Source organism: Buteo buteo, chromosome 29 (genome assembly GCF_964188355.1).
Source record: "Buteo buteo chromosome 29, bButBut1.hap1.1, whole genome shotgun sequence".
Lineage (NCBI taxonomy): Eukaryota > Metazoa > Chordata > Aves > Accipitriformes > Accipitridae > Buteo > Buteo buteo.
Window position 1 is genome coordinate 5,504,459 of NC_134199.1, and position 14,076 is coordinate 5,518,534.

Sequence of the window (14,076 nt, forward strand, 5' to 3'; positions counted from 1 at the left end):
TCTGATTCCCCAGTCCTCAGTTTATCAAGATGTCCCTGGATTGAGGCTCCATGGTTTAGTGTTATCTGCAGATTTGCTGAGAAAGTACGCTTTGTCATTCTCCAAGTCGTTGAACAATGAGAGAGCCAGTATTGACCCTAAGGTATTCAACTTACTACTGGCCATGAGCCAGACATTAAGTCATTGATCTTAAAGCCAGGCAGTTCAGCCAATTTTGAACCCACCTGGCTGTCCAGCCCTTCCTTCCTTAGCTCTCAGCCTGGATGATGCTATGGCAGACAGCACTGAAAGCTTTACTGAAGTCAAGGTAGATTGTATCTGGTGCTTTAACTTTCTCTCTGTAGCCAGTTGTTTTTGTTTTTTTGAAGACAACCAGGTTGATCAAGCGCTATTTTCCCCTGAAAAGTCCACGTTGACCTTTTCAAATTACCTAAGTCTCCTTCATGGGCTTGGAAATGGATTCCAAAAGGATGTGCTCCATGATCTTTCCAGGGCCTGAGATGAGGCTGAGTGGTCAGTAGTTCCTTGAATCATCCTCCTTGCCTCTTTAAAAGACAGGAGTAATGTTAGCTTTTTGAGTCATCTGGGACTTCCCCTATCAGTATCATTTTTTGTAGTTTATTAGGTATTGGCCCATGATCACGGTGACCTACTCCTTCCACGCCTTCTGTTGAATGCCTTAACACTTCAAATATGTAAATACATCCAGCTTCAAGAAGTAGTCCCTAACCTGTTGCGTCTCCATTGTTCACTGTCCCTCTCCTTTGCTACCCAGGCTGTCCATGATTTGGGAGCAATGATTTAGGATCAGACTTTACCTGAAATAAAAAAGACATGAAGTATTTTGTTATATTATGATGACTTTTTCATCACAAGGCTGTCTCCTCCCTGCATCAGCATTATCCTTGAACTTTTGCAACAAGCGGACCTGGGATGTAGAATCCTCTCCTGTCGGCCTTAATGTCTTCACTAGTCTTAGTTCCAGCTAGGCCGGACAAAAAACCTTCTAGATTTTGTCCTCAAGCAATACTTCTCTGCGCCTCTTTTGTTGCCAAACCTTGATTCCATTGCTTTTATGCTCCCTTTTTGTGTCTTTCTTCATTGAGGAGCTTTCTGCTTAGCCACGTGGGCTTTCTGGTAAGTACCTTCCTTCATAGTGGATGGTCTGTTCCTACACGCTGAAGTTCTCTTTAATCAATGGCTCAGTTGATCAGGCAGCTGCCTCGGACAGTTTCCTCTCATGAGTGAACCTCAGGGATTCCTAACAATTCCCTGGATAAGCTGAAGTCTCTTTTCCTGAAGCCTAATTTTCTGCCTCTGCTGCTTATCTTCCTGGTGTTCCTCCAAACTCCCAAACTCCATCATGTCACTGACTTTATGGAGCTTACCATGTAAATCAAACTCTTAAATTTAACTGGTTTAAACAAAGTAAAACAAAACAACTCCCATTAGTTCATTTCGGACAGTTTTATGATGATCACTGTCACTTAACCTGACTGGTTCAAGTGAACTGGCCTATAAAGCAGCCCTGTATACTTTGATGTTTGCAAACAAATAGCTAAGGAGGTATGATCTTTGGTCAGCTTTGCTGCTTAAGACCACTTACAGCATTACATTCTCATTTCGCTTACTAGCTGACTACGTTCCTTGTCTTATTTCAGTAGAGTCAAGTAATGATCCTCCCATTTGTGATATTGAAACGTGGACCCGTTTCACATATAATGGATGAACTGTGGCTATTGTGGTACTGCCTTAGAAAATTATTCAGCATGAGGGATTATGAAGAGAAATGTCCCCTTTCTTTTCTGAGGCTAAATCGCAGCTCATCAGTGAAAGATTGTGTCCCTGGTTAAAAGAGGTCGTTCAAAGTGTTCCGTTCAAAGATGGCATGCCAGTCTGTGCTCAAGTAACTGCTGCTGCCCTTCGGTCTTGTGTAGCATTGCTCGTTCTGTCCCTGTAGCCTTGTTTTACTACAAATCTGAATACCTAGGGCAAGCTGCATTTTGATGCAGTAACTTCAGTGGTGCTTTTGTGAAGCAGACAAAAGTCTGCTAGGCCGAGCAGTGAAAGCACTGTGCCTGTTTACAGTCCTGTGTTCTTGGTTCTCTGTGTCTAATACTTGTCACACACATCACTCATTCTGCCTGGTGTTTTTTTAATATAAAATCATGTGTTTGTACATGAAAAATAACTGATTAGGTACACATGAAACTGTCATACAGTTTCTCCAGAATAAATGGCCTTCAAACATGTCATCTCTGCACGTGACTGTGGGTTCACCACTTTCTGCAGCTAACAAAGCTGGTAAATACACTGCTATATTTTGTGGTATGTCTATTAGGAAATCAACTGAAAAAGCAGTTCATTTATTATACTCTGGATGAGGCAGCATCTGTAAATTGGGAATAACTTTGTGTAACTATTATCCTCAGATGGATTAAATTGCCTGATTTAAACACTTTTAAAAACCACAGCTGTATCCAATCCCAATCTCCTGAGAAATTCAGTTAGTTTTTTTGGAGTAAATTGCAATTGAGATGTTGAATTCTACTTACAACAAATCTTAAATGAATTATTTTAGCTACGTTACAAGAATTTCTCAGATTTCTAGAAATTATCTGTCAAACCATACACCTGCAACCGGATTTGATTGCTGTTCAGTTCCCCTCTGCAGACTCTGATCTTTTGGAATGTTCAGTCCTTGACCAATAAGGTGGCATTTAGAGAAGTTTTTTTGACTCAAATTCTGGAAATACTTATGCTTGTGTGTAAGTTACAAGGTAGGAATAGTCTCAGTGGAGTCTAGAAGAAAGGCTTACAAAGCATGATGCAGGGTTGTGTCAAGACCAGACATAGTCTTGCTTGCATGGCATGGTTTGTCACCTGGGCTAGTATATCTGGCTTCTCAGAAGTGCTAGTACATCCTAATAAAATAGTCTTGCCAACACATCTCTGCTGCTTCCACTGCTTGAGCTATGAATAATATTTTTTTCTGTTGTTATAAAATAAGGCCCAACGGTTCTTGCTTTGCAGACGTGCAGGCTACATGGTTGTAGTGCATGTTTCTTTCCTCTCATGCACAACATCAGTTGTGGTAGCTCTGAGAACTGTGTTAGCTAGTTTACAGCAAAACAGATTGATGTTTTTTACCATTTCTGTTAAAGGCCTGTAATTTACCACTTGGTGTTCGTTGCCTTCATTCTTGCAGATTTGAAGACTTAAGATTATTAAGAAATGGTTTCTCAGGACAAAATCTTTTATGTCAATATAGCATAATATATGCCTGCTGCTTTGTCCTCTTTCTCCAACTCCAATTGATTGTTTCTTCAGTGCATTAACCTCTCACTTCTCTTGTCACAATTGCTTGTGAACTGATTTGGGAACAGATCCAGCTTTAAAAATCCCATATCTTCAATTGGTATTGCAGTAAAAAAAAATATTGGCTTTTTCAACCACTTTCTTAGATACTGAAAAATAAGAAAACAGACGTATTAGGTTTACTACAATTCAGCTTTATGAGGTGGCAGTGATTTTCAATAAATTAATATATGAAATAGAATAAAATTTAATTTCAGTAGAAAAATTGCAGATAAAATTAGAAAGCTAACATGCCTGTATTAGTTACTGTTTTAGAGGTGATGCAGAAGGCAGAGAAAAATACTCCTTTCTATGGAGATGTAGTTGTCAAGGTAGTGTTCCTCTACATATGATGAAAATGGTGACATTTGGGAGAAAATTAAGACATGTCATAGTTTGCAACATTAATTTGCGTTTGTGAAACTATTCTTGTCTTGCATGCACTATAGTAATTGCCACTTCTATACTTCTCTGGCTGTGGATTAAACAAATGTAAATATATTTTGCTAAGAAAGCATTCCAAATCCATCTCAAAGAAGTGAGATATTGTTTTTTGAGGAGAGAAAGCAGGTGAGAAGTTGTAGCTAGTCTCTTCCTTGTCAGTAAATCCTGTATGAGGAAAGTCATCAAATAGGATAAAAGTATAAAATCCATTTTGAAACTACCCTGCTACTGTTGAAACCACACAGAATCATAGAATAATGTATGTTGGAAGGGAACTTCAGAGGCCATCTGATCTCAACATCCCTTTTTAAATCAGGGGTAACTACACGACCTCTCCGAGCAGCATGTTTCTATGCTTAACTTCCCTCATATCCATTATTTTATTCTTTATAGCCAACCAGAATTTAGCTTTCTGCAACTTTTGACTGTTGCTTCTTGTTCTTTCACTCTGTATCTCTGAGAAAGGTCTGGTTCCGTCTCTGTAACCATCCATTAAGTTGGAGAAGATGCAATTAAGTTGTCTGTTAGCGCTCTCTTCTGCAGGCTGTGCTAAACCAGGTGCCTCAGCTTCTCCTCCTGTGTCGTGTGCTCCAGTCCTCCAGCTGCCTTAGCAGCCCGCTGCTGAACTCTCCAGTTTGCAAATATATCTCCTGTCCTGGGGACTCTAGACTGGGCACAGTGTTCCAGATGCTGTCTCACAAGTGCTATGCAGGGAGGAATGATCTCTTTCCTCAACTTGCTGACCATCCTTTTGCTAATGGAGCCCACTATGCAGTTAGCCTTTATTGCCTCAAAGGCAGACTGCTGATTTGTACCTTAACTTACTGTCCACCAGGGCTTACAGATCCTTTTCTGTAGAGCTGCTCCCTTGCCAGTCAGTCCACAGCCTGTACCAATGCATGGGCTTTTTCTGTCCCAAGAGCAGGACTTTGATCAGGTTCTTGGCAGCCCATTCCTCTAGCTTCTCAAGACCCCCTGTAACTGTTCCCCTTATTTGCTGACATTGCGTGAGCTTGCGTTCTGACACTTCATACAAGTCTCTTATGAAGATTTCGACAGTTTTGGACCTGGCCTTGATGCCCAAGGGATGGCACTCATAGCTTACTGACAGTTAGACTTCTAAATGTTGGCTGCTACTTGCTTTAAAGACCAGTATTCCAGGCAGCTTTTTATGCACCTTGTATGTTGACAATCCAATCCTCCCCGCCCCCCCCCCCCCTTTCTGTTTGGGTACGAGGATGCTGCATCATCTTCTTCTGTATGCTCCAGTAAAAGTGTAAAATAAGATTAGGTGTACTTTCCTATATTGACTTGTGGGAAAGGACAAGTTCCTTTTATACCCTTCTTTTGAAAAGTTTTGAGAATCAATTCTCATTGTGAAAATGAATTGTAGATACACCTGCTGTATGCTCCAGATTCTCTTGCTATATGGGTCTTCAGGCAATTTTGGAGACTCATGTTTTCCAAATGTGATGTAAAAAAATCTTTCCATGTATTAAAAAAAGGAAAATATTGGTTGATGGAATAGAAGGTTGAGCTGCAGTTGAAAAGACCTGTATAAAATACCTGAGTCAGAGTTGGAGAAAGTAAGGCACAGGGAGGACACTTCAGTTATTAAAAAAAAAAAAAAAAAAAAAAAAAAAAAAAAAAAAGAAAGATTGTGGTAATGTGGAAGTAAAACAAATCAGTGTGACAGAGTCATGTCCTTTTGGGCCATTGGATATAGCAGGAGAAAGAATTGTCAGGTAGGACAAGGAAAGCTAGTGTAATAAATCACAGCGTCATAAAAGTAGTAGAAAGTTTCAGCAGTGACAATTGAAAAGAATGAAGGTGTCAGAGGGAATGGTTTCTTTGTATGTATCTATACATCCATAATACTACATGGTCTTGAATGCAGGCAGGAATTCGGACTAGGGCTTAGTTTTTGTTAAGTTGTTTGCTGCCTTCTGTTAAATGGCAGTAAGTGTATGTAACCTTCCTGCTTTGCAGGGTGTTGGGATGTTTCATTAGTTAAATTCTCTTTTGCTTGCTTGCTTACTTACCTTTTCCCCCTAAGCTCTCTGAAAAAAAAATTATTTTGCATTATCTTCCTTACTTTTGCGGATACCCTCCTTTTGGAACGAGATTGTTTTTTAAATGAAATCTGAATTTGGTTCTGTACTGAACCTTCCAGAAAACAGAGGTGGCTGGAGAATTTGTTTTGTATGATTGCAGAAGCAAATGATCTGAGTCAAGTGGCCTGGTCAGATAATTAAGCTACAACAGAGAAAGCTTGCAGAGTCAGTCAGTTGTGATTATCGGTCCAGTGTGGCTGGATGTCTGATTCCTTCTGAAAAATTTGAAGTGGCTGCTTTTATTATCATTAATTGGGGAGTGCCAGGAACAAATCTGGAAGAATTACACTGCCACTTTAAAGAAAACCAGTATATTTCAATTGGAATATAAGTTTAGTGATGAATTGATGGCTCTTTATCTGCTGTTCTGCCCACCCCTTAGAATTTGAACATTTGTAAGAATAATTCCCATGTTACATGTCTGCCCTGTTTCTGAATTCTTGTGTCTGTAGGCAGTCCGTGATAGAGTGGCTATAAACATGTATTCTTTGGGGCCGTCTGTATCTTCTTAGGGTGGTTTTTTTGGTTTGTGGTTTAGGGGTTTTTTTTCCTTTATTATGTGATTTAATTAGAAGTTTAATCACTTTAAAACTACCTCCAAAGCATCTAGGAAAGTTCCTTTAATAGTGAAGCATTAAATTGCTTAAAGTGCCTCACAGAACTAAACCTTGGAAGCATTTCTGAAATATTTTCCCTGCTAAGCAAGAGGGATGTCATGAAATGAAAAAAAAAAAAAAAAAAGGAAACAATATTTCATTTGTATGGAAGGATAAAGTACATTTAATCTAAACCAGGCTACTTCAGTATTGATGGTTTACTTGTGGAGTTCAGCAATTTTAAAATAGAAATCTTATTGGTATTAACTCTACCACATGTAGGATGAATTAATCACATAGAAATGCACACATGTTACTGTACATAGTAGCTATCAAAAAGCCAAAGCACTGGAAGTTTTAGGGGGTTTTGTAACTTTGAATACAGCCGTCTTAATTTTAAAACAAAACTGTTCAGCTTCCGGCAACTTCCATAGTAGCATTTCTAATGTTTTTCAAACAGCTATTAATGTAGTCAAGCTGTGTTTTTTCTTCTTTTGTGTGTAATCATCTGCTCAGTGGTGCACTCTATAACTAGTAGCAGGAGACAGAGGAGTGGCCTGCTGTGATTGATGGGGCGAGGCCCAGCAAACTGAAAGAGTCCCATCTGGATTAGGTTTTGGGAGCAGTCAGATGTTGAGAGGGAGGTCAGTAAGCCTTGCATTAGCTCCCCCTCCTTCAACACCCCTATCATCCACACTCATGCACACATTACATTGCTCACACACCCTCATCCATAATTGATGCTTGCTTTGGGCAGATGCTGTATGGCCCGGGACTAGAGCAGCTGCTAAGTTTATGGAGAATAAAGGGAGCAGGATGGTACAGCAGGTATTTTCACTTTTATTTTCACTTGAAACTCTTGATTTTCATCAAGCCACGGCATTTCTTATAACCAGCTGCACCACTGCATGCAAGACTTCTAATACATGTTTTGTTGCTTAAGTCTGAAGGAGGGCAAACGACGGCGGTGATTATGTGTCTCTGCTGTGCTTGGTATATCTAACTGAGCCGTTCTTATAACCAGCAGGTTTACAGAGTAATGTTGCATTTTTCTTCTTTGTTTCCGTGCCCTAAGGATATGATGCAGTTTGGCTCATTTAACTACAGTTTGAGAGGCTTTCTCTAAATGTGAAATATCTCTTGCCAAAGAAACAAAACACACCAAACAGAAAATAGAGTAAAACAAACAATAAACTGTTACTTAGACTTTAAAATGCAGGCAAGCAGAAAGGTTTTCATTGAACACATTTTTATGCTGCAAATGTGTTTTTAAAAAGGAACACTGCATAAGTAATATTTTCTGTGCTCTGTCTTTTGTGTACAAACATAACAAGCTTGCTTTATTATGTTTTGACACTTTTCATGCATTTCTTAATAATGAAATCCTTTCAGAGCAGAAGATGCTGAAAAGGCATGTTGAGATCTGAGATACTAGGAGCATTTTAAATTCTAAGCTTTTCTTCAAATGGAGTAATATAGAGAGAGAATAGGAGCAACTTCACTTACCTACATCATTGGAATGCTTTCTTTTTTGTTCTTTAGAGTTCAACATTTAACCAGAAAGCAATAAATTTGACTTTATACACTGCCACGTAAAGCATATTTTTCAGCTGAAATGTGGTTTTCATTAAAACTCAGGCCAGAACATTTAGCAGAGCCTGACTGTCTGCCATCCTTTGTTCTTCTTTCTGTTGCCAACAACTACTTTATTAAAAACCATGCACAAAGTGAGCATTAAGGGTTCGTTTAATCTTAAAGATACTTGGAACTGAATCTGAAGGGACAACTTCTGTTTAGCCTCTCATGCCTAGGTTGTATTAAGCGATGTCTGTGTACTGTCATCTGCAGTTTGGAGATTACTCTAATACCTGGGTTCATAGGCTAATTTAGGATCAATATTTCCTGTTGCTTTTAGGGCCATTTCGTATTTTCAACTTAATGCATTAGATCTATTATTTCTTTTATTCATTTTAGTTCATTGTATTTTAAAAAGCACAAGGAAGGGAACATTTTAGGTGATTATATTTAAAGAATTTTTTGTTCCTTAAAATCTATTCAAATGTATCTGTCTCTTGTGCAGTCTGGGGCTTCCATCAACCACATGTATATACAAATGTGTGTTAGTTGACACTGCATTGTTCTTGATATAAATTCATATTCTAAACAATAAGCTATTGTCTTGATACCTGTGTAAGTAGTAAAGAACATGTTTATACATACATGCTTTTATAGTACATTGTAATACTGCATCTACTGAATTAACTGTGAATCATAAATTCACACTAATTTTAAAGGCTAGGAAAGGCTACAGTAGACACCGATTTTAAGAGATGAACAAGTCAGATTTATTGTAGCTATCATTTTAAACTTATGGCCTACAGTAGAGTGTGCAAGTATAATTTCTTTAGTGTTTCGCCTGCCCTGTGTGCCCCCCCCCCTCCCCCAACCAATTTAATGAACATGCAATTCCTGGACTGATAATCTTGCATGCCAATTTTCTACTCTAAGTGCAGTGGTGCTTTTTTGTTGGTTTGTTTAATGGCAAGGCTGTAAATCCCTGATTATGTAGAAGTTATATTAAAAAAAAAAGTCAAACAAACACCTGACCCTTTATTGTTTACTTATTAAGGGGGTCTTGGTTATAAATAAGTGATCCACACCTCAGCTTAACAAGTCTAATGAAAGAGGTAGAAAAGTCTCAGCAACATGAAGGTGCTGGAATTGCCAGTGCAGTTTGCCATTTTATGATAGATCTAAAAAGTGAATCGTTTGGAGTTGCTGGTAAAAAGAATATAAAAGTTCAACCCTCTTAATTAAATATTAGCTGTAATTAGCACTAAGTGTGAATGCTCTGAATATTAATTAGGGTCTCATGGAACTGCTGTCAATGTTAATGAGAAACAGTGGGGGTCTCAGCAACATCTGGTTTAGGACTCAAGGTAGTGTAAAAACCTTTAGATCAAATGCACCTGGACATTAGCCCTTGGTCCCTTTGTTGCCATTATTGTTCTTTTTTAACAGCTGCTGACTCTAATGCCATGTTTAGCATCTGACATGAAGGAATAGATTAAGGACCAGCAGTAACCAGCTACTGAGATTTCAAAGCCAGCATAGTGAAAATGCTTATATAGGCAGAAGTTCGACTGGCTGTTGTGCATACTTACCAGTTGTGCATTCTTACCACTTGCTGAAGTCCTTCCTGAAATGGTTGACTAAAAAATTTAAGGTCGCCTGCCTCCCACACAAGTTTTAAAAATACGTCCTTAACATTTGTTAATAAATATTTCTGGTGTACTCCAGTCATTGCTGGTTTTTACTTCATCTGGATTTTTTTTTTTTAATAGTGAAAATATTAGGTAAAAGAAAGGGACCTTGCCATTTTAATATAAGAGGGTATAAGTATACATTTACAAGAGTTTTTAACCTCCACTGAAATTTAAACAGGGCAAGTTTCAGTGCAGCATTAGCCTTGGAATGATAGTAGATATAAGCAAATTAAACTTACTGACTTAACCCTTTGAAGTTGGTAAATGTCACTGTTTTCATTTTAAAGATGGTTGATGGTTTTAATTTTTTAGAACACGCTGAATGCCTTTTACAAAGGAAAATTTAATTTTCCCTTCTAAGCCTGTCATGTACGAAGATTTATTCCTGTGCCGTGATTTTGCAAATTCTTAAAAGCTCTTGAGTTTAGCACCACTTCAGGTCAGAGAACTGACGTCTGAATTAGTTGAAATTATCTGGAAATGTCCTTAAGTAGGAAATGCAAAAGAATGTCTTTTATTCATCCAGCCTATTTTGAAATTAGGAAATCAAGGACTGATGAATATAAGTTAGCAAAATCCCTGCAATATTCCTGTGCAGGTACTTGTACGTGCTTTAGTGGGAGAATAACAGAGTATTTTAAAAACTACTTAAAGTTTTACTCAAATATTCATTTTATATTACTTTGATATTTAGAGGGTTAATTTTATCTTGTAAATCAGCTCATCTGAGTTTGGGATAGTCCCTGTATTGATGCCCTCTAATGCTGTGTCATCTACAGCATCATGTTTTGGACATCTTTTGTATTGGTTCTGAAAGATTGTTCTGTACATTTCCTCCCCTAGAATTATTACTATTTGGTATGAGTAGAGCGTTTAGTCAGAAGTCTCTAACTGATAAATTAACATGCTCGACTATCCTTTATTATCTCAAACATTAAGATGGATATATCTCTAAAGACATGAGGGCATTTCTTTTTAAGTGTATAGGCTTATTGTATATGGAAATGAAATACTATTGTCTTCAAGTTTAAAGCCTTAAAAGTTCTTAAATCTATTTTGACAGCCTACACCATAGAATTTTTCTTTTATGTTAAGATTTTGAACTGATGCATTTTTAGATTCAAATGTTTAATATTCTGATTGGGTCTCATTATTTTTTTTGCATTTGTGGCATGCGGTTGCTCAATACAGTGTACCTCAAAGTATTTCTGAATATCTCATAGAGTGTTATTTCATATAAATATTTTCAGTATGCGGTTATGTTAACAGTATGCACCCAAATCCTGCTCTGTGTGTAGGTTGCGTATATTGTGTTCTGCAAACGGTAAGTTGGAATGGATCACAAACCATGGGCTAACCTTATCAGAGCTCTGTGTTGGCAGTTGCACTTAGTAGCCTTTGGAATAAACTGAGTTTTGTCCCTCTTCATTGTCTGAGCTGAGGCATTAGTTCAGGTAGATTTCACTGAACTTTTCCAGTTAAGGAATAGTCTACAAATATCCAAAGAACAGCAGATTTGTTTGTCTAATTATAATAAGATTTAATAGGGTTAGCAAGATGGGTTTAATTGACATAAGAAATTTTCTTCTCAAGGAACAACCATCGTGGCCTTTTCAGGCCAGCAATCTTAGCAGAATACTATCATCACATTCTGCGTTACGTGTGCAGGATCACCGCTTATTTTATCTCACACCACATTTCTTCTTCTTTTTTTTTTTTCCCTTTGATTTTTACAGGGTAATCAGGAAGCTACAGCACCTCCTGACACAATGGCACAGCCTTATGCCTCAGCCCAGTTTGCTCCACCTCAGAATGGTATCCCTGCAGAATACACAGCCCCACATCCTCATCCAGCTCCAGACTACACAGGCCAAACCACAGTTCCAGAGCACACGTTAAACATGTACCCTCCTGCTCAGACACACTCTGAACAGAGTGCAGCTGACACAAATGCACAAACTGTCTCCGGCACAGCCACAGTAAGTCAAAGTTTCAGCTATTTCTAAAGCAGTATGTTTCAAGTTACCTGTGTGTTTATCGATAATGTTTATTTTTATGTTACACTTAATAGTTTTGCACTTCATTTGTGTTAGGATTGCTCACCATTTCAAGTTGAAAGTCTGTCAAAGTTTATCGTTGAACTTGTAGAATTTAATTTCACTGCTTTTGGAGCCTGTTAGTAAGTGTGGGAGCTTTGTAGAATCTGTAGATTCCTTTCCTACAGTATTAGACAGACAAAATGATTAACAACAAGCCCATGAATTATATACTAAAGTTTGATTAAGTCCAATATGGAAAAATATTGCAAAAGAGTGTTCGTAAGCATTCATTTGGGGAAAAAAAACCCATAACAAACCCAAACCAAACCAGACTCATTTTGTTCTTTTTAATGACCTCTGTATTTTTGACACTTATGAATAGTTTTTCATAGAATTGTTTATTGAATGATGTTGTGTTAAAATTACTTGTGGCACTGTGTGAGTGAGTATTGTGAAGAGCATGTCTGTAATACTTTATTTTCTAGAGAGCTTGTTTGTGCAGCCATTACCAAACTTGTGCATGGATCTGTGCTCAACAGAGCAGAAATCATAGGCTTTCCTTCTGTTTGATTATATATGAAGCTCTGAAATGTCAGGAATTATGCAAGAGACTCCTTGGCTGGTCCTACCTTGTAATTTAAGTCACAAATTTCACACACTGATAGTTTGGTGCTTCTGTCTTAATTCTAGATTGGGACCAAATTTATCCAGTGCCAACAGTTGGCAGATTTCTGAGCTGTCAACCACCTGCATTACCTGTGTAGGATCTAGCCCAGAACAGACAGAACACTGTGATTTGAGCATGCGCTTGAAACATCTCTACCAGCTGTCCTTGCTGCAACCATGCTCCATGCCTCATTTTACCTCCCCTTCATTCCCTGGCATACATCCAACCTAAAAAGTTGCATGCATTCTGAGTTCTGAAGATTCATGTTTATTGCCATGTCACTGATTTCTTTATATGGGGATGAACAAGAAAGAAAAGCAATAACAACAGCAAAAGCACAAAAGAATATTCCTTGCTATTATCATGGAGGAATTAATTGTGAATTAATTACACAGTTTTGTGGTTTATGCAGTGAAATGTTTCAGTCCGTTTATTTTTGACTTGGTAACTTTTTATTGCCCTGATTGGCCCTTTGCTCCAGTAGTGTGAGAAAGTTTAAGTGGAAGAGCATCCTATTTACTTATATCTCATAGCATTCTTTACAGCTCTACAGTGTCCCCTCTTATTCATCTCTTTGCTAAGTTAACTTCCTGGTTCTTTCCAACTTCTAAAATTTTCTTCCATAATCATTTTTGATTGTTATCAAACTCTTGTTATATGCCACTGTCATTGGTTTAGAGCAGGAAGCCTAAGCTGAGTAGATACTCCAGAAAAGATTGGGTATTGACTGAAAATATAGTCTTTCCTACTGTCCCTGTCTCATTCTTTTTATATTCTACTCTTTTGCTTGCTCTTTTGACCACTGCTGCACACTGAACAGTCCACGGTGATGCCCAGCTCAGCCTTTTCCTATTTTGAAACTGTTGGTCTGTTTGCTGTTCAATTCTGAAGTAAAAGACTGTCAGTGCTAAAATCGATGGTAGAACACCTGTCGATGCGAGTGGGACAGGAGCTCATCCCTCATCATTTATTGCTTTCAATTTATTGTGCTTCCTCACCCCTTTTTGATTTTTCAGTTTGAAGAAGTGTTAGTCTCTTTATCAGAAAAGTCAGGTATGCATTTTTCCAACATTTTCCATGGCAAAGGCTGATGAAAAGAAATAATTTGGATTGTCTGCAATGCCCTTATCTTCTTCAAGTGCTCTGTTCAATCCCAGCTCTAGCAAATCCAATGATTCCCTTGAAAGTTTCCTGCTTCTGATATACTAATAGGCTTTATTGTTATTTGTTTCTGTATCCTCTCCTATCTGCTCTTCTTCCTTTTTGCCTTCCTAATATCCAACTTATATTTTACCTGTCATATACTTTCTCCCTTCTGGTTCCACTTGGAGTGAATTTGCATACTCTGAAGGATAACACTTCAATTCCACTAACCTTTTGTATTTGGGGAATATAGTATAGTTATTTGCTCTTTTTATTATGGATCCTTTTCTTGCCTTCGTGTTTCCTTTCTTACAGAGGAATGTGCATAACTTTTTGAAGTAGCTCCCATGCTGTTTATAAAGAATTAGATTTCCTTTTGACTTTTGGGTATTTTTGAGAAAGTTTTGGGGTTTTTTTTTGTTTTTTTTTTAAGACATTTTTTCTAAATTG

At 38.0% G+C, this 14,076-nt stretch overlaps 1 protein-coding gene across 13 annotated transcripts in view; it reads left to right on the top strand.

The window, feature by feature from the left end:
• RBFOX1 (RNA binding fox-1 homolog 1) overlaps nucleotides 1-14,076 on the top strand; it is a 939,260-nt gene that overhangs the window by 783,410 nt on the left and 141,774 nt on the right. For 10 of the 13 annotated variants that reach the window (XM_075018323.1, XM_075018330.1, XM_075018325.1 and 7 more), the window contains one exon: nucleotides 11,514-11,756. In XM_075018323.1, the coding sequence (XP_074874424.1) occupies nucleotides 11,514-11,756 (243 nt within the window). Of the gene's footprint in view, nucleotides 1-7,133; nucleotides 7,340-11,513; nucleotides 11,757-14,076 lie in introns of those variants that run through there. The other 3 variants (XM_075018326.1, XM_075018331.1, XM_075018334.1) reach the window with 1 other exon arrangement.